The 26,333-nt window shown below is 45.3% G+C and overlaps 1 protein-coding gene and 1 non-coding gene across 5 annotated transcripts in view; both read right to left on the reverse strand.

Annotated features, from left to right (window-relative positions):
• TASOR2 (transcription activation suppressor family member 2) overlaps positions 1-26,333 on the reverse strand; it is a 60,556-nt gene that overhangs the window by 16,055 nt on the left and 18,168 nt on the right. Inside the window, exons 2-13 of one of the 4 annotated variants that reach the window (XM_053405069.1) lie at positions 22,979-23,068; positions 15,912-16,037; positions 15,783-15,802; positions 15,570-15,669; positions 14,837-14,937; positions 13,068-13,171; positions 10,723-10,795; positions 10,532-10,606; positions 8,712-9,509; positions 6,651-6,827; positions 4,118-4,976; positions 1,436-1,880 (exon numbers count right to left, since the gene is read on the reverse strand). In XM_053405069.1, coding sequence (XP_053261044.1) covers positions 1,436-1,880; positions 4,118-4,976; positions 6,651-6,827; positions 8,712-9,509; positions 10,532-10,606; positions 10,723-10,795; positions 13,068-13,171; positions 14,837-14,937; positions 15,570-15,669; positions 15,783-15,802; positions 15,912-15,937 — 2,778 coding nt within the window. In that variant the 5' untranslated portion in view covers positions 15,938-16,037; positions 22,979-23,068. Of the gene's footprint in view, positions 1-1,435; positions 1,881-4,117; positions 4,977-6,650; positions 6,828-8,711; positions 9,510-10,531; positions 10,607-10,722; positions 10,796-13,067; positions 13,172-14,818; positions 14,938-15,569; positions 15,670-15,782; positions 15,803-15,911; positions 16,038-22,978; positions 23,069-26,333 lie in introns of all 4 variants that reach the window. The other 3 variants (XM_053405067.1, XM_053405068.1, XM_053405070.1) reach the window with 3 other exon arrangements.
• Positions 23,770-23,843, reverse strand: TRNAT-UGU (transfer RNA threonine (anticodon UGU)). The gene has a single exon. It is a non-coding gene; the product is annotated as a tRNA-Thr (tRNA).

Raw genomic sequence — 26,333 nt, forward strand, 5'->3', positions numbered from 1 at the left:
CGAAAAGTGAGGTTTTTCCATTTCCCAGGTTTTTCTCCAGACCTCCTCCCTGAACCAAGATGGTTCTTTAATCCCAGTTATTTAATAAATAAGTATTACGTTGGCTTTCTATCTCCGCTGGTTGTTCCAAGTTCACTGGGGAAGGACATCATGCTCTATGGGCTTTACAGCACAATTTGCCGTAGAGGCTACTGTCATACTACTAACAGCAACAAGAGAAAAAATTGATGGGAACTGTCTATGGAAATTAAAGGGGAACTGTCAGGGCTTTTCTTACATTTGAAGCCGAATTCCCTTTAATTTCCGTACAGTGGTACGTTGGTTCTCGAACGGCTTAGCTGTCAAACAATTCAGCTCCCAAACGCCGCAAACCCAGAAGTAAGCGTTCCAGTTTGTGAACGTTTTTTTGGAAGCCGAACGTCCAACGCAGCTACCGTTTGAGTGCAGGAAGCTCCTGCAGCCAATCGGAAGCTGAGCATTGGTTTTCGAATGGTTTTGGGAGTCGAACAGACTTCTGGAACGGATTAAGTTTGAAATCCAAGGTACCACTGTAGATAAGTTTCCAAGGTATCATGGAGGACATGTTGACAGGTGGCTATCAATAAAAATGTCTATTAGGAACCTCTGTACATTTTATTCTGTGAAATGCCCTGAGATCTTATGATCGAGGGTGGTATATAAATCAAATCAAATCAATCAATCATGGGGGAGGAACTTCTAGGCTCTCAACTCAACCTCAAGTCTAATTCATGAGTGAAAATTGGGTAATCAGGGCTGTAACTCAGTAGCAGAACACTCACTAGGCAAGCAGAACCCAGGTTATAATAATAATAATTTATTATTTATACCCCGCCCATCTGGCTGGGCCTCCCCAGCCACTCTGGGCAGCTTCCATAGAAACCAAAAATACAGAAAAATATCACACGTTAAAAACTTCCCTGAACAGGGCTGCCTTAAGATGTCTTCTGAATGTCAGGTAGTTGTTTATCGCTTTGACATCTGCTGGAAGGGCGTTCCACAGGGCGGGCGCCACTACCGAGAAGGCCCTCTGCCTGGTTCCCTGTAGCTTTGCTTCTCGCAATGAGGGAACCGCCAGAAGGCCCTCGGCGCTGGATCCCTGGCATCTGCAGACAGGGCATAGAGGCTCGTGTCCGAAACCTTTGCCAGTCAGTGTAGTTAACTCGGCGTAATACTGAGTTAAATGGACCAGTGGTCCGAGTCGCTATAAGGCAGTTCTCAAAAACTGCAAGAGGTTTCAGGCTTTGAAGTGAAATTACCCATATGGTTTTATAGATGCAGCTATGCCCAGCTGTAGCTCTGAGCCCCTCCCTGCTAAATGGTGCCAAGCGTACCAGCCAGGCTCCTGGCACTCAGCATCTGCCTTCTGCCCAACACTGACATCTGGCCTGAGCTGATCTACTGAAGTCTTTCTTACTTTGTCAGAAGGATTAACCTTCTCTTTCGGTTTGCCGGCAGCAGCATGGGACTCTTCCTCCTCCTCCTCAGGCAGATCACTGGGGTCATCAGGGATAACGATGGGAGCCTCATCGATGCAATTCGTAGAGGACAGTTCATTACAGGAGAGGGGCTTCTCCGAGGAAGAAACCGCCCTCTCGTCTGCTTCTCTGGGCGTCCGGTTATCATCGGATAGAGAGTCCGCGGGGCATTTCTCCAAACTGTACGGCCCCTCGCAATCGTCGTCGATGACTTCAAAGGCATCCACGATGCTTCTCAGTGAGACGAATTTGGGAGGGTTGCGGTGTTCGACCACGTTCCTTATTGTAGGGGATCTGAACGGCTTGTTATAAAACAGCGCCACCCACATATGCAGGATGCGCATCATTTCATCCGAATCGTCCAACAAGCGGGTGTCCCAGGGCCTACAGAAAAAGGAAATGCAGACTTATCCTTGAGAAGTTTTATTTTAAGGCTCTCTACCTGACTGGGTGAAATCACATCATTTTTGTCTTTGCACGGCTTGGGTCCTGCATATCCAGCATAAACAATCGAAGAAGGATGTTGGCAGGTTGCAATGTGTGCAGAGGAGGGCAACTAAGATGATCAAGGGTCTAGAAGCCAAGCCTTATGAGAAACGGTTGAAGGAGCTGGGTATGCTTAGCCTGGGAAAGGGGGACGGAGAGGAGATAGGAGAGCCATCTTCAAATATCTAAAGGGCTGTTGGTAGAATTTGTACTGTTAAAACGGAAAGGGGTCAAACCATCGCCAAGAGGTGCTGAAATTTTGGGAGGTTGGATAGTTACAATGGAATGGTCTCGGTTGTGGGGTGCACATTTTAATTCTTATTTATTTATGATTATTACTTTGTCCAAAAACAATGATCAAAGTACTGGACACTTTTCACCTGGGGATGCATAAAGCTACTGTAGGATGGTACAGAAATGTTATTTATTTAATTTATTTATTAATTATTATTATTATTATTATTATTATTATTATTATTATTATTATTATTATTATACTATAGGACAGTAAAAGCTGTTTGACTGTGGATCAGACGACCTCAGGAGGTGGTAGACTCTCCTTCTTTGGAGGTTTTTAAGCAGAGGTCAGATGGTCATCTGTCATGGATGCTTTAGTTGAGTTTCCCTATATGGCAGGGGGTTGAACTAGATGACCCTTGGGATCCCACTCCACAATTCTATGATTCTATGATCCCAGAGACTGTCAACTTCTCCTACTGGAGAGGCTGCCTGGAACAAGGTGTCCTCTGGGGCAATGTCTCCTGTCAGGCACTCTCCATCTATTCCTGTTGCTCTCAATGTCCTGAAAACAGCCCATGACCTTGGCTGGGACGCACAAACCCTATCAATGCAGTGTACAGGTGGCAACACATTTGGGCTCCACAGGCCAGCTCCTTATCAGGATCAAGCTTGTGGGCAAAATTTGACAGGTGGGCAAGGCTATCCTCCCATCAACCACCTGACTTCGGGAGCAAGGTGCTTTTAAGTCCCTAAGTGGGGAGACTTCAAATCACCTTGCAAGTCACTGCCAGAACAATTTCCCCCTCCACTTTGCCAGGGCTTTTGACTCAAATCCCTTCCTGAATCAGAACAGGACCCCCTGCTTATCAGCTGATTAGCAGGGGTTATATCCTGCATTGGCTGTTCGTGTCTGTTCCAAGCAGGGAATGGGTATGCAGCCAAACTGAGGATTTAACCCCATCTTCCTGCCCATCGGATGATGTTGCAAATGTACCCCTGGTGTACTGTGGACTGTGCCCTTCTCAACACGCTCAGTAGAGAGGCAACCGAATGACCAGATTCCTGTCCATTTAAGGCTCTGCACTTCTCAAGAAGAGGTTGTACACACACAGATGTAACTCACAACTTATGCTCATTTAACCTGTGTGCATTCAGCTTTACATACTTGGCAAATATATATGTTTTGACTATATGTGATTTTGGCCTTACACGCTATCCCTGGAACGTAACCACCACATGAGCGGAGAGTTGCCTATATAGCTATAGGCTGACCCCAAGAACCTGCCAGAAGGCCCCTACGATCTGCCCAAGTCATTGAAAGACCAGCCTCCAAATGCCCTTGTTCTCTGGGCCACGGTTCATGATCCTGGAGAGATCACCCAGCTCCTATCTGCATTCTCACCACTATTGCCAGGCTTTTAATTCTACCTAGTTATGAAGGGACACGGGTGGCGCTGTGGTCTAAACCACTGAGCCTCTTGGGCTTGCTGATCAGAAGGTCGGCAGTTCGAATCCCTGCGATGGGGTGAGCTCCCATTGCTTGGTCCCAGCTCCTGCCAACCTAGCAGTTCGAAAGCATGCCCCCCCCCAAGTGCAAGTAGATAAATAGGTACCACTCCGGCGGGAAAGTAAATGTTTCCGTGTGCTGCTCTGGTTGCACCAGAAGCGGCTTAGTCATGTTGGCCACGTGACCAGGAAAAACTGTCTGCAGACAAACACCGGCTCCCTCGGCCTGAAAAGCCAGATGAGCGCCGCAACCCCAGAGTCATCTGCGACTGGACTTAACTGTCATGGGTCCTTTACTTTACCTTTTTAGTTATGGTTTTATTTATCTTACTTGTGGCTTGAATGCATTTCATACAATGAGTATCTTTCCAAAGTTGGGAATTACTTACCCGTGTACAGCTCGAACTACTGTTCTCTCTAAGATATTATTAGTGTATTTGCTATCTAAGTTGGGGGGGTAGTCTGCCTCCCACTGGAAAGTCACTTTGACAGTTTTGTCACAAAAGGTCACTTTATGGGACTTGGAGAAGTCTTCCTTCAACCTCGCGGCCATGACGGCAGAGCGCGTGAATGGTATGTAGCCCCTCAACTGCTTGTGAGGGTGGCAGATCCTCTGCTGGTGCCGGAAAGGCATGACTTTCCCAACTAAAGGCCCCAGCCTGGCATTCTTGACACCGTTCTTGGTGCCCGGGGCCCCCTTCTTGCAAGATTCAGACACTGGGGAGGCGTACGAGTGCTCAGAAGAAATCAAGGAGTGAATGCTCGAATCCGAAAGATAACCCATCTCCCTTGGAGGTGTCGCCAAACTGGGTTTCGCAGCCCGCCTTTTGCTGGAACCCGCGGGGTTGTTTTCATGAGAGCTGGAAGGAGACTCTCTGCCCTCCCCACTTTGCTCAGGAGACAAATCAGACTCTGGGCCCGTCTTGCCGGAGAAGGGAGCCGTTTTCAGCTTCTTCGTCACTCTGTGATATTCGTGATCCGAAGACTTGTCCGAATGTTTCCCTTTGTGCAAGCGGCGGCGCTCCCGGGAAGGGCTGGGGGGCAAGGAGGCGCCACTGCTGTTGCTGAGCAGCGGGGAGTTGGAGCTCAGCGCCAGGTCGGCCAACAGGTTCAAGGCGTGGGAGTCGCAGTTGAGCACTTTGGGAGATGGGGAAGCATCCTGGGCCGGGCTTCTCTCGCTCGAAGGATCGTTCTCATCGCTAGCCGGAGGGATTTCGTCCTCCCGCTGATGGGAACTTTTCCTCTTCACTGCGTAAGAAAAGGAGCAAGTTTCAGAGCGGGCTGCTAAGACAGTTCCACCCTTACGAAAAAGCACCATTAAAGGCTAGTGGTTTTTTGAGAGCCAATATGGTGCAACACTTGTGGTTTCGTGCTAACATTCCCAGTCCCTGTTCAGTCATGAAGGTTGCCAAGTGGCTACTTTGGGACAGTCGCTATGTCTCAACCTAACCTTTCTCGCGGGGTCATTGTAAGGACAAAGTGGCCGGGGAGGGAGAAGAGAGCCTTGTATGATGCTCTTAGGAGGAAAGGTAGGATTTTAAAAGGCTCTCTCTAGCTGTTGTTATAGTTACAGACCAATTCAATTAGTTACAGATAAAGTTATACAGTTATGGGAAAAGAAAATCCACCCTCTGAGTATGAGGACATCATAACAATGATCTGTTTCTTAGCAAGTCTTTAAATCAGGTTAATATAACCTCAGAACTCCTAAGAAACAGATTATTGTTATTATGCCATATGTAAAACCACAGAAATCAAAGAGGGTGTACTTTCTTTTCCCCATGACTGTAGCTACCGTATTGGCTGGAATATAGGCCACACCCAAATATAAGCTGCACCTTTAAAATTGGAGGGGGGGAAAGAAAAAAGAAAAGAAAAAATACCCTAATATAAGCCACTCCCTTCCTCACTGCTCCTTGCTGCATACTTGGGGGGGGGGCTGCGTTACTGGCAGCCTTTCCCCTTCCTCGCTCTCCCTCCCTTCCCAGCCTTGGTTGGAGAGGACAGGGGAGTATGCACGGGGCGGACGCTGCTTCGCCGCACTCCTAGCGTAAGGTCACGAATATAAGCCACACTTTAACTTTTCATGGTTGGAATTTGGGGGGAAAGTGCGGCTTATATTCAGGCCAGTATGGTAGTCATAGAGAAATCCCATCAAACTCAGGTAGCCATAGTTTCCTGAGCACCTTCACTTTCCTGCTAATGAACCTGCAGGAAGCACTATGAACCATGTGTTTCAAGAAATCCACCTCCCTTTCTAGGAACTAAAGTCTTTAAAGGGCCAATTGTTGGTACGGTGGGAGGCACTCAGTTCCACAGGTTCAGAGAGAGACATCCATGGGGGTCCTGTCTCTGTCTCTATGGGACCTGGCGCTCTGGGATGTGGTCCATGGGACTCGTGGCCACAGCTTGGGGTTTAGTGGCCCTCCAGTGACCAGTATCAGGCGCAGAGTCATCAGCCCTGTGTGGCTGCCTAGCCATTGACTTTACAACATCTGACTCATCGTCTTGGTCGCTGCCTGACCTGGGTCCCTTTGTTCACTGTTTTGAAGTGGGGTCCACAACTGTCAACTCAGGAAGGACTAAAAGCGTCAGCCATCTTGGGCTACACTCAACTAAAAGGCAAAGGCCCTTCAGCTTCATCTTTCACCTGTGTGGCAGGACCGCTCCTGTGCCTCGGTCCACGCAAGTGCAGGAGCATAAGATGCCACCAGGATGGGGGGGGGCTTTGGAAAGAGCCGCAAAGGCATTAGAAAGCCCTCTGCCCATGCCATGGGGAAGGTGACACAAAGGGAAAGAGACGTCCTTGGGACGGGAGGGAAAACACCAGCCTCCAGCTCCTCATCCTTTCAAGGGGAAGCCAAGCCAAAGCATCATCTTAATCCTAATTCCGATTTTGCGTTTCAAGCACCATCCTCTTACTTTGGTTCCTCGTGCTCATCTTCTCGCTCGAAACTTTTTCTGCGGTGGAGTCTTTTTTTGGTTTCGAGACCCGGGACTTCTTCTCTTCCACTCCAAGGCTCTCAGAGGAGGGGGCGGCCTTCGCAGCAGACTCGCACGGCGCTTGCTGAACGAATTCCGCAGACAAAACCTCAGCGCCTACGAGAAAAGAAAGGTTTCTAGCGTCAAGAAGAAATAAGGCGTAAGGAAGCGATAAAATCCTTGCAGAGAGCCCTTAGGATCCACACGAATGCTGGCCCAATTCAAACATTACTTGCCCCATGCTCAGATCGATGAAGAGCCCTAGCTGCTTTGCATGTGGGCGATGCCCAGTTCAGACCCCAACATGCCCAGGAAGGCGGCAGGCAGATCTGCCATGGGAGGGAGGTGCATCAATGAGGCTCAGCCACTCATCCAGCCTCCAGTGTCAGGGGCACCCATAGAACGGCCTCCAAGGCCCCATGTGGCTCGGTCACATAGCTTGCACCCACCAGGAGCCAGGGTGGGGTGTGTGTGTGTGTTAAACATCACTGGCTTTATCCTATGCTCCCTCCCTCCCAGCTGAGATCAGAAAGGCCCCCTCCCTCTTGAAATTCCAGCACCTACTGAAGACTTTTTTAAAATACTCCAGCAGGCATTTTAAATATGTTTTCTGATTTGGGGGGGGGTGGGGGATTAATTTTAACTGATTTACCTTTGCTTTATCTTTTGACCATTACTGTACACCACTTAAGAGACTACTGTGTTAAGTGTTATATAAATCCATGAAATAAATGAATGCATGCGTTCATCGTGCAAACAGAGGATCTCAGTTGCTGAGCAGCTTCATGGAAAAACCGGCCATCCTTCCAGTGCCCTAGGTCTCAAGAGTGTTTAGAGCAGTGGCAGTGCACCCCTAGTCTGAAGGCCTGAAAGAGCCCTCCAAGCAATTCTTTCTGCACCCCGGCAAAAAAACAACAAAAACCCAACTAATTGCTGCAGCAGCAGGAAACAATAAATACATAAACAGGACTCAGCGCTGATCTGCACCAGTAAGCTGAATGGGGAGGAGGGAACCGTGTTCCTGTGTGTATCAAGGGTGTGTGTGGAGTGGCCACACTCACTGCTGCTATGCAACCTCTGGAGAGATGCCCAAGAGCTGATGCAACCCACGGCACAAGGCTCTCCAAACTTCTGATTTCCAGCAACTGGTATTTGCTGTATTATACAGTTACTGACCCCGAGGCTCAAGTTACCATAGGTGGGACTCAGCAGGCTCCCACCCAGTGATGGAGCTTCATGCTCCGGCACCAGAGGGGGGGGGCAGAAAGCAGGTGGGGGTGCAGCTGGCGCGTGTCCTGGGGGCATGGTGTGCAGCCCGTAGGGGCGTGGCTCCCAGCACAGGCGGGGGGGCAGCCGTGATGGCACCCGGCCGGGATTGCGTTGCCGGGGGTGATGCGCTCCCCCTGCACGCCTCTTCCTCCGCCAGTGCTCCCAACAGCCTTTGTTTCTCCCTCAACCTCTCTCTCTCTCTCTCCCCTTTCTCTCCCTCTTTGGAAGAAGCTAGCCGCCACATGGTAAAACAGATTTTTACAGCCTGCAGGTAACAGAAAGACTGCATACGAAATAAATAAATAATAAAAAGGTAAAATTCATACAACTGCTTATCTTAGATTTCCAATTTGAAAAGCCAGGAGTCTGGGATTTATTCTAGCCTCAGCATTTTGTTTAAAGGTGGATGAGAGCAAATCTAACCGAGTTTGATGTGCTTAATTGAGGCAATCAACCATTGCACTAACTCTGCTATGGGAGGCTAAGAATCTCTTTCAAACCTCTCTCTCTCCAAAAGTATCCGGAGCCACATGCTCTGACAGTGGAGACAGAACATTCCAGGAATCGAGGCAGCATGGATAACGTGCCTCCTGGTGCTGAATGGCTCTAGCAGAGTAGCTCTGTGGGCAGGCACATTGCTTTGAACTGCACCACCACCCCAAGCACTGTACTGGCATTTAAAAGTGCTCACCTGCAAGAAAATCTGTATTAGGGTTAAGACAGTGCACTCACCTCTCTTCCTTCTTAGCGGGTTCTGAAGAATTTTTAATTTAAGGGTGGGTTCGTTAGAGCCGCCAGGCGATTCTGAATTTTTGGAAGCTGGCAAGGAGAGATTCGAATTTTCCTTTCTGGCTTTTTTCTGCTTTCCTTTGTCCTCCTTGCTGGAAACCTCCTTCGGAGGAGACAATTTCTTCCTTGCATTTGCCACAAGGAGCCTACTGGATTTCCTCTTGTGCTGCTCCAAAGTCCACTCTCCCATCTCACTGGGTTCCACATCAGCCTCTTTGCTATGTGGGGCCGGCTGCCCCACACGCCGAGTCCTGGCCGTTTCAACCGTGCCAATGGGCTCGTGGCATGCCAAAGAGTCCAAATTCAAACCTGAAGAAGTGTCGGCCTCCTGCAAGTTGCTGCTGCCGCCGCTGCCTCTGGAAGACCGAGTTCTGCCATGTAGGAAAGCGGTAGCCGTTGACATTTCCAGCACATAGTTTTGGGGATGAGACAGGTAAAACTGCAGGCGGAAGAGAGAGCTTTGGGGACACTTTTCAGAAAGAGATTCAAGCTCAGGCTTCTTCGAGAACTCATCAAAAGAGGAGAGGGGCGGGCTATCGAGGCTGCAGGTGGACGGCTGCAAATTCTTCTTATCAAGCTTTGCAAACTCCTGGAGGTGCAGCTTCACCAAAGTGCTGAGTGGGTCTCCGCTGTCGACGGGATGCTTTGCTGCTTCCACCAATGCGTGGTGGAGCCCTGGCAGAACCAGAGCGACTTGTGAATATCTCTTGTTTGCCCCGTGTTCACATTTCAAATCTTTTGCTGCCAAGAAGAAACACACTATTAATGCAACGTGCACACATCACAAGAAAAAGAAGCATGCGCGTGACCTTTGCAACCTTCTGAGAGCCACATGCCTGGGGGGCAGAGGGGCAGGGACAAAAGCAATGAGAATAAATGTGAATCTTATCTTTGTATTTTCCCCCCCACTTGCACGCACCCCTCTCTAGCCTAGGCAAGCAAGAAGCATTATATCAGAGTTCAGGGCGGCATTCCAGCCATGCCAATACTTAGAAAATGTGCAGAGCAGTCCTGTCTCTCAAGAGGGTGTATGGCTAGGGATGAAAGACCCATGAGGGCCAATCAAAGAGGTATGGAGGGCCACATTTGGCCTCCAGGTCTGGGGTTCCCTATCCCTGGCCACACGGCCAAGCAGACATCCAATGGCTTTGCTGATCATCCAGCTATAGTGCAATTGAAAACACTGCAAAGGCAGAGAAAGATTCTACTGCCCAATTTGGATGGTCCTCCAAGCCATGGTTTGGGAGACAAGCTGTGGGCTGCCACTTCCCATCCCACCCATGGTTTCCTTCTGCCTCCTATTAGGCGCTAACCATGGTTTGCTAGGGCCTCCAAACTGGCAAATTACGGCTTGCATTCCCTTCCTCCCTAGGCCAGAATCAGAAACCCGTTCCAAACTCTCTTTTTTCAATTCTGGCTTGGAAGGAAGCAGAAATCAGAGTTTGCATCTTTGGACATCCCTGGAAATGCAAGGCTGTGTGTGACATGGGGGCCTATCAAATACAGTGGAACCTTGGTTGTTGAATGCTTTGGAAGTAACCCAAACGCCAACAACCCGGAAGTGAATGCTTCTGTTTTCAAACGCACCTCAGAAGTCGAACGGCTTCCGAGGCACTTTTCTGCATTTTTAAAATGCCAACCGGCATTTGTACCTCAGTTGTTGAATGTTTCGGAAATCAAACGGGAATGGATTACATTCGACAACCGAGGTTCCTTTGTGCTGCCTGAATTCAGCCTGTCGAGGACAAGCAAAGGGATAGTACCTGTTAAACACTTAGGGCTCTGGGAAGAGATTAAAAACAAGGCCTGAAGACACGTAGATTCGCCTGGGCCAGAATCTGCAGAGAGGAGAGAGAGGGAGACTGGTAAGAGCTACAAATCTGACTCTTCCATTAAGATCACATATAGATATATTTTTTAAAACCACAGCAAACTTCAGATCTTTTATTCTTACCTTTTTCCTTTACCAAGGCAGATGAGGAAAGTAGGATGAGAATCGCCCGGTCATTTAAATATTTGACAAGTGCCTACAAAGCATAGGAAAAAGGTCACCATAGGAACACAGGAAGCCACCCTTTACGGAGTTAAACCCTTTGGTACATCTAGTTCAGTAATGTCTACACCAACTGGCAGCACCTGTCCAAGGTTTCAGACTGCAGACATTCACAGCTCTACCCAAGGATTGAACCTGACCCTGTCTGCATGCAAAACATGTGCTCAGCAACTGAGCCAAGATCCTTCCCCTTCTCAAGCTATGATCAGTTTAACACCCCTTTTTAGGTGAAAGCAGAATATTGGATTGCATGAGCCTTGGTTTGATCCATCAAAGCAATATACATGCTCTCAATTTTTTAAAATGTCCATAATGTACATTTCATACAGTTCAAATTTGCGCATTTATTTTTGTTATCTCCAAAGGGTTGTTTGTTGGTTGGTTTTTAATTTTTGCAGCAGCTGGTTAAAGTATGGTGTGTGGCTGGTGAAGAGTAGCAGAGAACAGTGAGTTTAACAGCCAAGTGGCAATTCCAAGCGGGTTGGCCGCTGCAGAAAACCAGATGTTGGAATAGATTGGCGCTTCAGTCAGATCCTGCAGAGCTCTTTTACATTCAAACCAAGGTCTCCCTGAGCCAACACTGTTCCACAACAGCACTTTTTCTTAATGCCTGGAGGGTGTGCTCTTATTCCATTAGAAATGTTGGGTTACAACAATTTCAAAATCAACGTTAAAAACAGTTTAATTACAATTACAATCACAAAAGTAGGATGGAACACAGTAAAAGCAACAGCAGCCCAAGACTACTCGTTCTTATTAATCTAGCATCCTTAAAATGCTGCTCAGTGTTCCAAAAACTTAACACACATTGATGGAAAGGGCTGGACAAGATGAGCCTTGGAGTCCCTGCCAATTCTAGGAACTTCTTGTAATTGCCACAACAGCCCTGCTGTCCTGAGCTTATGTGGGAGCTGACATTTCAATCAGGGCCTGGCTAGCTCAAGGTCTTCAGCTCCACAAGACCAGCTGTGTTGCAAGGGCAGCTGGGCCCTGCATAGAGGCACACCTACAGCCAGATCTTTGTATGACTGCTGCTCTCGTTTCTGCTCTTGTTTCGTAACTATTTTAAAAGGAGGTAGAAACCTCGGCTCTCCTGGTGCAGCCTTGTTTCACTTTCAGTACTGATAGCTGCGCTTTGACAGCAGACCTTTACTTTCATTTTACTTTCACTTTGAGCTCTGCTCCGGTGAAAAGAGAGTCGTCCTGAGGCAGAAAGATACACAAACACACGTCGCTTTTTTCAGGGGATCTGGGCAAAAGTCCGAGCCGGGAGAATTAATCTGAGCCTTAAAAAGCCCAGAGCTGAAAGAGGAAGTGGGAAAGAGCACTACGCATTCAACTTCCTCCCTAGAGAGAGAAAGATTGCCACCCTTGCCATCTCGTGCCCAGGGGGGCACCGTTATAGGTGTGTGTGTTGTGGTGCTGGGGAGTTCAAAGGCTTTGTGGGCACCCAGGAAAGACCTCAAGGGCCCACTGCATCCATGTTTGACATGCTGGGGACTCCTGCCCTAAATCATAGTTTAGCATGACCTGCAGGAGCTGGAAGGATCTTTGGGGTTCACATGCTCTCCCCTCCTCCCATTGGCTGCGCATGGCTGGAAGAAGGACTCTACCAGTGTGCAGTTTCACTTCCACTGACCCATAGCCTGTTGTGTCATCCAGACCAGGGAGAGTGGCTTAGAACAAAATGTTTAACAAGCCAGCTTCAGAAACTACAGTTTGAAAATGGCTTGGAAGCTCAGTCCAGGAAGAAAGCAGATAAGGGAAAATGAAACCTGAAGATGCAAACTGGGGGTGGCAAAGTGGGGTGGGGGCCTGAGGCAGAGAATAGAGGAGACACCATGCAAGTTTTCGAGGAACAGAAAATGATCCAGAAGTCTACTCCCCTTGTTAACTGCCCTGATCTTTTATGATCTGGCAGTACCAAAATACTTTTACAAAGAGATAAATCAGCAAATTCCTAGAGTCATGCTGCAACAGAATATTGGAAACTGCCCTTTTTCTATTTATAGATCCCCAGTTTTCTGATTTGTTAACCCCTTCTCTGTGGCGCTCCCTATGCAAACTGTCTCTGCTGTTACACCAGAATATTAATGGACTCCGTGAAGTCCTAGGCCACAAAGGTTGTCAAAATGAAGGGATGCAAATTCTTACTTTGCTAGGAATGATCAGTAGGTAAGGACTGGCAGACATCACTCCACAAAAGTCAGGACAGAAAACTGGTCTCCAAAGCATGATGTACTTACCAGATCTTTTTCCTTCAAGCTCTGCGTTAACTGATTCACTTTTTGTTCATTTTGATTTAACATTTCCACTTCGTATAATCGGAACAAAATGCCTTGATGGCAGACTGCAGAGAAAACAAGCACATTTTTATTTCAGTATTTCTGCAAAAACTCTTGATTGTTTTAAAAATTATTCAGTACCTAACTTCTGAATGCAGTAACTGTCCCAGAATTTATGTATTCATTTATTTGAACTTATTGCTAACCCTTTGTCTGAGAATCCCGGGGTGGGTTCTACAAATGTCACAATTAAAATAAAGCCACAACAATGACAAAATAAAAAACCCAAATGAACAGTAATGCAGAAGGGGGAGAAGACTGGGCCACTCAGCCAAAACCCTGGGAAACCCTGATAATTCACATTGAGAATCTCTTTAAAATATGTTAACCCTATATGCATATCCTAACTTTTTAAAATTGTTCTAAAACATTACAAAAGGGAGAAACTTAAACGTGGTAGAGGAATGCAAGGCTTATAACAAAAGAGAAAGCAAAACCGAACCACCACCACCCAAAGTAAGTAAAAATCCTAGGTGAAATACTGGACTCATGGTAAATAATGGGCATGTGTCCTTCTTTACAGTGGGCAGTCCTCCACTCCCCCATTTGTCCAATGTTTTCACCAGGGAAAACTGCTTGGCCTCATCACTGTCAGCTTTCAGCTGCCAAGATAAGACATTCCTGATTGCCAAAGCCTTTTGGTTGCTAACTCTGTTCATACTGTAGCTATGACCCACGGCCTGTTTATGGCATTCACCTTTTAGCTGGGTGAGGAAGGATCTGGCCTTTTTATAAAATTTTACTCGATGAGCACTTTTTAGATTTAAAAAATTGGTTTTTAATTTTTTTATTTCCTGCTGCATTGTTTTCAAATGTTGGGCAAGCTATGTGCATTTGTAAGTGGCTCAGACTTTTTGGGGCACGGAAAGTAACATAAACAAACATGCATTTCAAGAGCTGTCCAGTCCAAGATAATGTGGGGCGGTCTCTCTTTTTTGGCAACACTAAATGAACCCTGATAGCCTAATGCAAAAGTACCTAACAAATAAGAAATCAATGCTGCATGTTTGCACAGCAGAGTGCTAACTCCGGTGTTAAGATAAAGCCAACTTGGAGCAGAATTAACCGCCTACAGTAAAATGTACTCCTTGAGTTCAACAGATTGCCCCCCCCCCTTGCAGTACTGTGTATGGACTTGCCTTTCTGTAAACACAGGAATATGTTTGGGAGTGGGGTAGGCAGCCAGGAACAAAAATCTGTGTCAATACTCTGCTTCCAAGTAGTATAACCGTAACAAAATGCAATCGGATCCTGGCAAAATTCTAAGTTACTTTCGCAACCATATTTAGAGAGGTTGCTCAAAATACGGTTGCTAGATTAGCTGTTTGGTAGTTTCGCTTCCCCTTTCGTTTCTATAGGGAGAAAGCTGGACTCATGATAGCTTAACTTAAAACTTATTTTTAAAAACTGAAAAATCCCAATCCAATTTCACCATCACAGATCATTTTAAAAACAGTTCAAGATCCTTATTACCCCAAGTAAGTGTTCCTTGGCTATAAAAATCATTCCTCCAATTTTATGGAAAAATTAGGAAAGTGCCAGAAGAAGTTTGAAAGCAATAACCATCTCACACAGACAGCAAACATGACCCATGAAAGGAAACTACTAGCCACTTTTAATAAAGAAAGGAAATAATGCCTTGCACAGCTTACATAATTTTAAAACGGTACCTTCATGATTTGTGTAACTGTTTTCCCCAAATACAGCTTCGGGCAACTTTTTTCTCAGCTCAGATATGCCCACAACATACCTGATCTCTAGTCTGGCTGGCCTAGCAAAAGAAAAAGGGGGTTATAGATTCAAGGAATGTCCGGAAACTTTCCTGTCCGGTGACAATCCTAAGGTATTGCAACACAGATGATGCCCTCTGTTACTCAGACGCCTGCATAGTAAGAGAAGAATTACCGCATTTATTCGAATGTAATGTGCACCCTTTGTGGCCAGATAACGTCGCGAAAATTAGGCGGCGAATTAGATTCAGCGGTGCGTTAGGTTCGCGTAAATACAGTACTTGGCTTACCAGAAAACATAACTGAAGACAGGTCAACAACCTGTCAGTCTCTTTTAAAAAAAATATCAGAAGCCTTCCGACTGTCTCACACACACAAAAGAGAGAAGTTAGAACACCCACCACGTAAAAAAGTATATTTGAGTAATTTTTATCGAGCACAGATGCTACTATGTTTTGGTTTTGAAACTGGAAAAGCCATCCAGTGTTTGTTTGTTTTTGTTTGTTTTTAAAAAACACACTCTGTAGTTTTATAAACTGTTTTCTACTCAACTTTATGGCCAGGGAAGTGGTATATAAATATTACATCTTTTTTTAAAAGAATGCACTATCTCCTTTTCCCTGCTACTCCTCTACAGACATCAGAGCAAAGAGAAATGAATAATCTCACTTACAACTCTGCTGGGATGGAGCCGCTAAACGGTGAACGAAGAACAATGTCACACAGTCGCTGTTGCTGAATGAAGAGTTGACCTTTCCAGGAACAATACAGTGCTAAAAATTTCCAAAACCAAGTGGGGGGGGGAGATATTAAAATTGCAATACGAAAAGAGAAAAATCCATCAAAAATTAATTATGTTTACCAAACAGATACGAAGTGCTCTTACCTTTTGTCTTACGTTCAGCTCTACAGACAGGAAAAAGGGAAAGAATAGAAAGCAAAAGCTGTTTTAAAACCACTGGGGGAATTAAAGAACAAATGACTTATTTTCGTATATTTATTTAAAGGTGCTTACGAGCTCTTGTGGTTTGATGGCGACATTCTCTGCAGTTCACAGTGCTGAGGATTTAACAGTTACATAGGGGCAGGTCTGGCAAGGGTCTTCAGCAGCTTCACAACCAGAAAATTCATACGAGTAATGCTGGAAAACATAAGATAAAGTAAATCATATAGGATGGTGGCCTTTCCTTGTGTCCAATATGTGTTATAGGCGTTTATCTCAGAAACCTGAACAGCAACCCAGCAAGGTAGGCCGGAGTTATGATCCTGGCCTTGCAGCTGGGAAGATACAAGGACTTGCTTATGGCCCAGAAGTCGAAGGTATTTTTAATATTTTGTTGGAAGCCTCCCAGAGTGGCTGGGGAAACCAGATGGGTGGGGCTATAAATATAATAAATAATAATAATAATAATAATAATAATAATAATAATAATGCCAATTTTCAAATTGGAGACTTCCCAGCTCACAATATATTAAAAAGGTAAAGGTACCCCTGCCCGTATGGCCCAGTCGTGACCGACTCTGGGGTTGCGCACCCATCTCGCTTAAGAGGCCGTGAGCCGGCACCATCCAAAGACACTTCCGGGTCACGTGGCCAGTGTGACGAAGCTGCTCTGGCGAGCCTGCACCAGCACAGCACACGGAAACGCCGTTTACCTTCCCGCTATAAAGCAGTACCTATTTATCTACTTGCACTTAGGGGTGCTTTTGGGCAGGAGCTGGGACCGAACGACGGGAGCTCACCCCGCCGCGGGGATTCGAACCGCCAACCATACGATCGGCAAGTCCTAGGCACTGAGGTTTTACCCACAGCGCCACCCGCGTCCCACACAATATATTAGACCTCACCAAAATCCATCCCCAAATTCTGGCAGGATCCTGCAAGGTGTGTGTGTCCCAAGTACAGCAAAACAATTTCATATGTGAAAGTAAGTCTCTGATAAAAGTATAAATTGTAAATTTACGAAATTAAGAACAAACAATGTAGCTATAAAATAACTTCCCCAAAATTGTTCCGTTTGCATTTCTTCCAGATTTTACTTCATTCTGCGTTCTCTCATTCCCATCAGAAATAGAGAGGCTGAACTTTTCAATCCAAGTTTTACTGTATTTGTAAGGTTAGCCATTTGTACAATGCCTCAGATTTCATTGAACCAGTCCTCTATTTTTGGTGTTTCTGGCTTTTTTCCAGGCCTGTGCCAGAGTCATTTGCTACCTTCTGCCGAGGAGAATAATTTACCTCCTTACTTTTGTTTATCTCTTCTAGTACACCTTAATTTTAGGACACGTCCAAAAACACAACAGCTTAGCCTCATTTTACATATTTATAAACTGTATTTCTATTAAAAAAACATAGCGGGGGTGGTGTACGAAAAATGCTGGTTCGCAAAGAGAAAACCGCATTGCAAAGGCCTGCCTGAAAACGTCTAAAAGGAGGCAGGGATGATTCCTGCCGAACTTCTAGTGGCAGGGAGTTCCACAGGGCAGAGCCCCCACCCGAAATGGCTTGGCTCCTAGTCAGGGTGAATTTGATTTAAATCAAATCGATTTAAATCACTAATCAGTAAGACTTGATTTAAATCACTAGTCAGCAAGACTTCATTTAAATCATTTTTTTACATAAAGACTCATTCTTGCTGGTATAATCTTAATATTTACAACCAGAGGAAGGTTACATTTTTGGAATAATAAATTTTCAGAGTAGTTTTGACAGTTATACCAAAAATTACTGATTTGGTCATACTATTAGGAATACATAGACAGATAATTATAACTCTGCTGATAATTATGAAATTATTGTGAGGTTCAATAAGTTAACTGTTTATATTTGGACAACTTTTCTGCTGTACTTGATTGGAAGGAGAAAAATAATCATTTCCTTAATAACAATTTAAACTATTTAACTAAAGCAATAACATTATAGCATATGTATCCATGTTTGTTAACTGATGTGGTTAAATATCCTCCCCCCCACACAAAAAACCCACCAACTATAGCCTTTGGACTATAATGTAACTTAAACAGAAAAGTATATTTAGAAAGATTTTTCTTCTGAAAGCGTTTCATTTTAAAAATCTGATTCAAATTTTTAAGAAATCAATTTTTTAAAAAAATTAAATCATTGATTTTTTTTATCCACCCTGCTCCTAGTAAAGGCTGAATGAACCTCAAGAACGTGGGGAAGGAGAGTAGCCTTTGGACTAATAATAATAATAATTTTTATTTATACCCCGCCCTCCCCAGCCAAGGCCGGGCTCAGGGCGGCTAACAAGCAATAATAAAAACAAGTTTAATGAATACAACTTAAAAACAAGATTAAAATACAACATTACAATAATGAAACATTAAAATATTAAAATGCAGCCTCATCACAGGAGGAGAAAGGAAAAAGAAAAAAGAAAGAGGGGGAGGGAATCAAATTGTAACTTAAATAAAAAAGTATAAATAAAAAAGTATCTTTAGAAAGGTTTTTCCTCCGAAAGCGTTTTATTTTTAAAATCTGATTTAAATTTTTTAAAAATCCAATTATTATTTTTTAAATTAAATCATTGGTTTTTTTATCCACCCTGCTCCTAGTAAAGGCTGAATGAACCTCAAAGAACGTGGGAAAGAAGAGTTGCGGAGACCATTTAGGCCGCGGCGGAGTTTTTACTTCGCCTTTTCGGCGTCAGGCGGCAGCGGAAACGGCGCATTTCCGGCGCCGCCTGGCTAATTCCCCTGAAATTCAGTGAAAGGGGCGGCGGAGGCCCGGAGAAGCCGGACGCCATGACGCCAAAGGCATCTTCCTGGCCCTGAGGAGGGAGGCCAAGATGGTTGCCGCCCATCCCTGGGCAAGAGAACCTTCTAGAATCTTGTCGGTTGGCTCAAAAATGGAAAAGTGGCAAGATACCAGCTAATGAAGAATGGAAAGAAAACTAATGGATTATGCTGAAATGGCAAGACTAACTGAAAGATTAAGAGACTAAGACAATAAAGACTTCAAAAAAGATTGGGAACCATTTATGTTGTATCTACGGTAGACCTTCTGGGAAATGATATATAATGAGATGAAAAAGATGTCGAAATATACATTTTTTTAAAAACCAGAAACATTTTACTTGGTATTATAGGTCAGGACATGAATAGGCAAGATGTTAAATTGTTTTTATATGCAACAACTGCGGCAAGAGTCTTGTTAGCCCAGAAATGGAAAGAAGAAGAAATTCCGACGAAAGAAAAATGGCGGATGAAATTAATGGACTACGCAGAATTGGACAAAATGGCAGGAAGGATTCGAAACCTTACGGGACCAGAGATTTACAAAAGATTGGAAGAAGTATATGAATTATTTGAAGAGCAGTTGTAATCAACAAATTATGCTAGTAGGACTACAATAAGTTTTGTAAGGAGAAATATATGAAGTGTTACAAAGTAGAAAAAGATAGTAGTAGTAATAATAATAATAATAATATTAAAAAAAATTATTTATATCCCGCCCTCCCCAGCCAAAGCCGGGCTCAGGGCGGCTAACAACAATAAAATAATACAGCATTCTAAAATAATTCCATTATAAAATTAATTCAAATCAAATTGATGGCTAGAGTTCTGTGAAGATAGAGATATTGGTTATGAGTTTGAAATGTAATAGGGAAGATAAAAAATGCATACGGAGAGATTAGATTGGAAAATTTCCAGACAGGATGGATGGCAGTCAAAAATTTGAATAAGATGTAAAAGTCTGTTTAATTACTGTTGGAAATGATATGTTTTTTAAAAAAAACTAATAAAAAAGATATTTAAAAAAAAATCTTCTCGGTTGGGCGCGAGGGGCCCACCTGCAAGAACCTTCGGCCCCTCAGACTTACGGGGCGGCAATTCCTCTCCCCCTGTTCGCAACCCCAATGGGGGAAGACTTGCTCACGAGTAGCCCTGCCCGTAATGGACAGGCTGAGGGTGAGGAGGGCCTGCGAAGAGACTTAGAGCCTCCTCTGGGCCGGCTTGGCTGTGAGGCGTTTTGCGTCGCCTCAGGCGGCAGAAAGCAACCCACAGGTCCGATTGATTGACGGGGTGACTGATCCACGAATCAGCCAGTCAGGCGCAGAGGCGTTTCCTGGGAAGGAGGGGCCTAAAGGAAGCCAGGCTCCTCCCCTCTTCAGGAAAGAAATAATAAAAATATTATGATTAAAGGCCTCATTTGTGTGTGTGTGTGTGTGTGTGTGTGTGTGTGTGTATAAAAATGTGTCAAGTAATTGTTGGAGATGCGGAGATAACTCAGTAACTTTCTACCATATCTGGTGGATATGTAGGAAAATGCAGGTATTTGGGGAGAGTATCCATGCAGAACTGCCAAAAAATTCTAAATCCATGCAGAACTGCAAAGAAATGCTAAAGATCTCTTTCTTTCTTTCTTTATTGATACAGCAAGAAAAAACAACAACACACAAATACCAAATTACACACAGGAATAACCATAGACACATAATTTTCTTAACAATAAAACATATATTGGTCTTAACACTAAAGACCCAACCTCCTGTCTATTCCATATTTCGATTTCATATTACTTATTGCCAATACACACTTTTATCATACTTAAACTTTTTCTTAATATATCTAATTTCTCATAGCTACCTTGCAACGATTGCTGAAGTTCCTCAAATGCTGCAACAGAATTTAAACTACTGTATTTATTTTTAAAATATTCTTTGAAAACCTCCCATTTTGAAACAAATTCCTGTTTTGATTTATTCTGACCAGATCTGGTTTTTTATTGAAAGAGATCTCTTTCAATAAAAAACCAGAGGCCTACCTCCTGGGAATAACCGATTTGGATATTCCGCAAAAGAGGAAGGGTATTTTTTTATATGCGACGGCAGCAGCAAGAGTTCTGATCACGGCAAAATGGAGGAGTAAAGAAATGCCCTCTATACAAGATTGGATCCAAAAGTTGGCAGAATATGCTGAATTAGACGGTCTATCAGAAAAAATAAAGAATAAATCAGGACCAGGTGCGCAACCTGGGAGTCATTTTGGACTCACAGCTGTCCATGGAGGCACAGGTCAATTCTGTGTCCAGGGCAGCTGTCTACCAGCTCCATCTGGTACGCAGGATGAGACCCTCCCTGCCTGCAGACTGTCTGGCCAGAGTGCTGCATGCTCTGGTTATCTCCCACTTGGACTACTGCAATGCGCTCTACGTGACCCGGAAACTGCAACTAATCCAGAATGTGGCATGAAAGACCTACATTGGCTCCCAGGACGTTTCCGAGCACAATTCAAAGTGTTGGTGCTGACCTTGAAAGCCCTGTATACCTGAAAGAGCGTCTCCACCCCCATCGTTCAGCCCAGACACTGAGGTCCAGCTCCGAGGGCCTTCTGGCGGTTCCCTCACTGCAAGTAACCAAGTTACAGGGAACCAGGCAGAGGGCCTTCTTGGTGGTGGCACCTGTCCTGTGGAACACCCTCCCACCAGATGTCAAAGAAATAAACAATTATTGGACTTTTAGAAGACACCTGAAGGCAGCCCTGTTTAGGGAAGCTTTTAATCCTGGATGAATCATTGTATTTTAATATTCTGCTGGAAGCCGCTCAGTGTGGCTGGGGAAACCCAGCCCGATGGGAGGGGTATAAATAATAAATTATTATTATTTTAATCGATAAGGAACAAACTCTCCTTATCAACACACACCAGCCGTTTTCTTTTCTGATCTTGATACTATATGAAACTGCACTGAATTGTTCAAATGTTTCTTCTGCCGCACCAGCCTCGGGTGCCCTCGGGACTACAGTTCCCATCAACCTCAGCCAGCCCTCCATATGTTCTGGACCAGCTGTGCTCGCTGGGGCTGATGGGAGTTGTAGTCCAAAAGAACTTGGCAAAGCCACATCTAATCTCGCTTCCAGAGAGGATTGCTTTTTCAGAGATTTGGTTGCTTCCTCTGTTTGCTGGGCACAGACAGCGTCTGCGCTTGTCTGGTGAGTGCCAACACCACAAAAAACACAAATCTGGAGAGCACGGCTGGATTTGGGTTTGATGACGCCCTCAGCTACTGAAGGTAATGGGACCCTTTATATGTCCAGCTGTCCTTTGTCAACAACAAATTGTCACTGTTTTTTGTGTTGAATATGCTATATGGTGGGACGTGGGTGGCGCTGTGGGTTAAACCACAGAGCCTAGGGCTTGCCGATCAGAAGGTCGGCGGTTCGAATCCCCGCGACGGGGTGAGCGCCCATTGCTCGGTCCCAGCTCCTGCCAACCTAGCTGTGCAAAAGCATGTCAAAGTGCAAGTAGATAAATAGGTACTGCTCCAGCGGGAAGGTAAACAGCGTTTCCGCGCGCTGCTCTGGTTCGCCAGAAGCGGCTTAGTCCTGCTGGCCACATGACCCAGAAGCTGTACACCGGCTGGCTCCCTCGGCCAATAAAGCGAGATGAGCGCCGCAACCCCAGAGCCGGTCACGACTGGACCTAACGGTCAGGAGTCCCTTTACCTTTTATGCTATATGGTAATTTATGGACCTAATAGGTATCTAAAGCCATTTGCACGTAACAAAATATGTACAGTGGTACCTCTGGTTAAGAACTTAATTCGTTCCGGAGGTCCGTTCTTAACTTGAAACTGTTCTTAACCTGAAGCACCACTTTAGCTAATGGGGTTTCCCGCTGCTGCTGCACCACTGCTGCATGATTTCTGTTCTCATCCTGAAGGAAAGTTCTTAACCCGAGGTATTATTTCTGGGTTAGCGGAGTCTGTAACCTGAAGCGCATGTAACCCGAGGTACCACTGTATATGTATTTTATCAAAGTAATTGTTGAACTGAAATGCAATTAGGAAGTAGTGAAATTTGGGAGGGGGTTCCACTCTGGGCCCTAACCTATAGCTTGTTTAGCTTATACATAAATCCGGCACTGCCGGAGAGCTAAGCAAAGGGCTGTTCTCAATCCGGATGAATCCTCCCTTCTGCGCTGCAGCAACGATCAAAGTCCCAGCACCAAACACAAACTGAAACTAAAAGGGCGATGGACGTCAAAAGGTTTCCTCTAGAGAGGAGCCACGTGGAATGGGGAAAGAGATTGTTGGGAGTTCAGCAAACATTAAGTTTTACCTCTGTTTCGGATCAGAGCAGGAGTAAAACGGAGGTCTCCTCAAGTTCTGCCTTGGCAAAGCTGCTCTTTTGTTTGGAGAAAAGTTCGTCCTGCATTAAGACAGAGGGTAATGAATCAGATCCACCCGGTTTTTTCGCCCATGCGGTGACAGATCTTAAGACCGGCCGTGTGTACGCAGAGCTTTGAAAAGAGGAAGCAAGCTTCTCAATTAGGCATTACCAGGAAATTCTACAGCCTGCATAAACGCTGCAAACTGATGCATGATTTCCTCCCCTTGCACGCCCAGTAACTTAGTCTGCCATTTTGCACAACTGATTCTGGTTTGGCAACACACGAGGAAAGAAAAGGAGGAATACAGATCACTAGCGGGCTGCTTATTTAGCCCTTCTTTGACTTCTGCGATTGCTACAGACACAGCCTATGCATTTCAAGCCTAATTTTCACCAGCATTGAGGACTACAAACTTCAGATTCTCATAACGGAGGACTGTGTGCCTAATAGCGCAGTCTGTGATCCTACAGAATCGCAGGATCCTTTTAGATCTAAAAATATATTCCGTCTAAGAATTTACCATGTTACCTTGAGTCAGGAATGGGGGGCGGGGATCCTAGATCCAGCTAACCAGCTGGATCCTGAACTCCCCACCTAGGCCATTTAGACACAGGCCACCAAGAGGCTTTTAAAATAGCACTATGCGGTTTTTACTATCTGTATCTTCACAGAGGGTATCGTAGAGCTGGAAGGGACCACAAGGGTCTTCTAGTCCAACCCCCTGAAATGCAGAAATATTTTGCCCAACGTGGGGTTCGAACCCACAACCCTGAGATCACAAGCCTCAAGCTTTACCAACTGAGCTATTAGGCAATCCTAATAGATTGGATTTTCCACGGCTTTAATTCTATTACAGCTTTATTGCTTTTTAACTGTTACATGTTGCATGTTTTTAGCCTTCTATATTTTGTCTGCGGGTGGCGCTGCGGTGTAAACCACTGAGCCTAGGGCTTGCTGATCAGAAGGTCAACGGTTCGAATCCCCGTGACGGGCTGAGCTCCCGTTGCTCGGTCCCTGCTCCTGCCAACCTAGCAGTTCAAAAGCACGTCAAGTGCAAGTAGATAAATAGGCACCGCTCTGGCGGGAAGGTAAACGGCGTCTCCATGCGCTGCTCTGGTTTGCCAGAAGCGGCTTAGTCATGCTGGCCACATGACCCGGAAGCTGTCTGCGGACAAACGCCAGCTCCCTCGGCCTATAGAGCGAGATGTGCGCGCAACCCCAGAGTCGTCCACAACTGGACCTAACAGTCAGGGGTACCTTTAATAATATAATAATAAATTTTATTTATACCCCACCCTCCCTGGCCAGGGCCCAGCTCAGGGCAGCTAACAACAGTAAAATTACAGTTAAAACACAATGGGGGGGGGGGACGACGACGAATTTAAAATATAGGTTAAAATGCAATTTAAAATGCACTCTCATTTTAAAAGTAGCCCATAAATCAAAACCATAAGGGGAGGGAAACATAAGGGTCAGACTGAGTCCAAACCAAAGGCCAGGTGGAACAGCTCTGTCTTGCACGCCCTGCGGAAAGATGTCAAGTCCCGCAGGGCCCTAGTCTCTTGGGACAGAGCGTTCCACCAAGTCGGGGCCAGTACTGAAAAGGCCCTGATCCTAGTTGAGACCAATCTAACCACCTTGTGACCTCGAAAATGTTGTCATTTGTGGACCTTAAGGTCCTCCATGGGGCATACCAGGAGAGGCAGTCCCGTAGGTACATGGGTCCTAGGCCGCATAGGGCTTTAAAGGTTAAAACCAGCACCTTAAACCTGATCCTGTACTCCACTGGGAGCCAGTGCAGTTGGTAAAGCACTGGATGAATGTGATCCCATGGCAAGGAGCCCGTAAAGAGCCTCGCCGCGGCATTCTGCACCCGCTGCACCTTTTACCTTTACTTTGTGTGCAATATTTTTTTGCAAAAGCTGCCTTGTGTCTAGTGAAAAGGCAGGATGAAAAGAAACATGGTAATAAATATAATAATGGTTTTTCCTGGCAATTTTAAGACTGCGAGAAGACCAAGGCCATTAGGCAATTAGGAATCTGGGGCAGAAACCTAAGGACAACGGGGTTATATATATATATTTTTACATCCCGGGGCCAAGTTCCTGAGTTGCTACAGGTTGTCTCCGACACTATAGTACTACTTGTGCAACAAAACTCCCCTTCCTTTCCTTACACACCCTTCTGCCCTTCCCCAAATTCTTCCAGGGGTTTGGGAGCACCCCATAACAGCTTTGTGGGGGGTATCTTGTGGTGGGGAGTTCCTCTGCCCAGCCAGAAGTCCTTGTGCTACTAGCAGCATTTGGTCGAATCCTACCCAACAGATTTAAAGTAGCTGTAGTGAGGCGATGCCAGCGCAAGAAAACTGGGGCAGATGGGGCTGCCACTGGGGGCTGTGAGCATCTGGAGGGTCAAAGTGTGGGGTTGCTAAAGGACCAGAGAGCCCCACGCCCCGAGGTGAGGCCACTGGTAGGAGCGCACCCTGGATCTTAAAAGCATTATTAACAAAGCAACGCACAGGAAGAACCCTATAAAAAAGTTGTGAGTCACAGGGAGAGGCAACGCCAAGGCCCATGGCTGCTGGTGGAAATGACGAACGAGGGAATAATTTCACGAGAAAGCCTGTTCTTCCCCCTTGGAAGAACAGCTGCATGTTCAGGAAAATTACACAGTACAGTCCCTTCCTGATAGGGTTGTGCAATATCTGGCTTGCAACATCACAATATATCACCAGCTAGATCTCTCGATATATCACAATATCTATCTGCGTGGCGGAGGGCCTTGCCAGGCTTCTGGGCGGTGGCAGAAGTAGTAGATTTAGTAAAATTAAATAAGCTTCCATATAGTATACTATTTAATACACTTTCAACTAATTTATGAGAAGTTTAAGTGATTTACTAGCCAAGTTGCCTCTGCACGCATAAGCCCCACTGAATTCAACTAAACTTCTACTCGCCCCTATAATTCTAACTTTTACCCAGTTTATTTTACTATTACCCAAAAACTCAAGTTAAATCAGATTCTGAAGTCATTATTTTTTGAGTAATCATTGTAATATGTATTTCATGATTTGTACTTCTTGGCCATAATTTATCTCAACTTCATATTATATAGGAATGTTTCCCTGTCAAGATATCTGAATGTATTTTGCATCCATTTATATAATTGCACAAATTAACTTGTATGGTATCTCAAGGGTTGAGGAGATAAGACTGCACGGTTAGAAACTAAATTCCTAATATTGTCAAGTGTGAGTATTATCTCATTTATCAAAAGGGCCTGAAGGTCAGCCAGAATGTACGA

Source organism: Podarcis raffonei, chromosome 10, assembly GCF_027172205.1.
Source record: "Podarcis raffonei isolate rPodRaf1 chromosome 10, rPodRaf1.pri, whole genome shotgun sequence".
NCBI classification, from domain to species: Eukaryota; Metazoa; Chordata; class Lepidosauria; order Squamata; family Lacertidae; genus Podarcis; species Podarcis raffonei.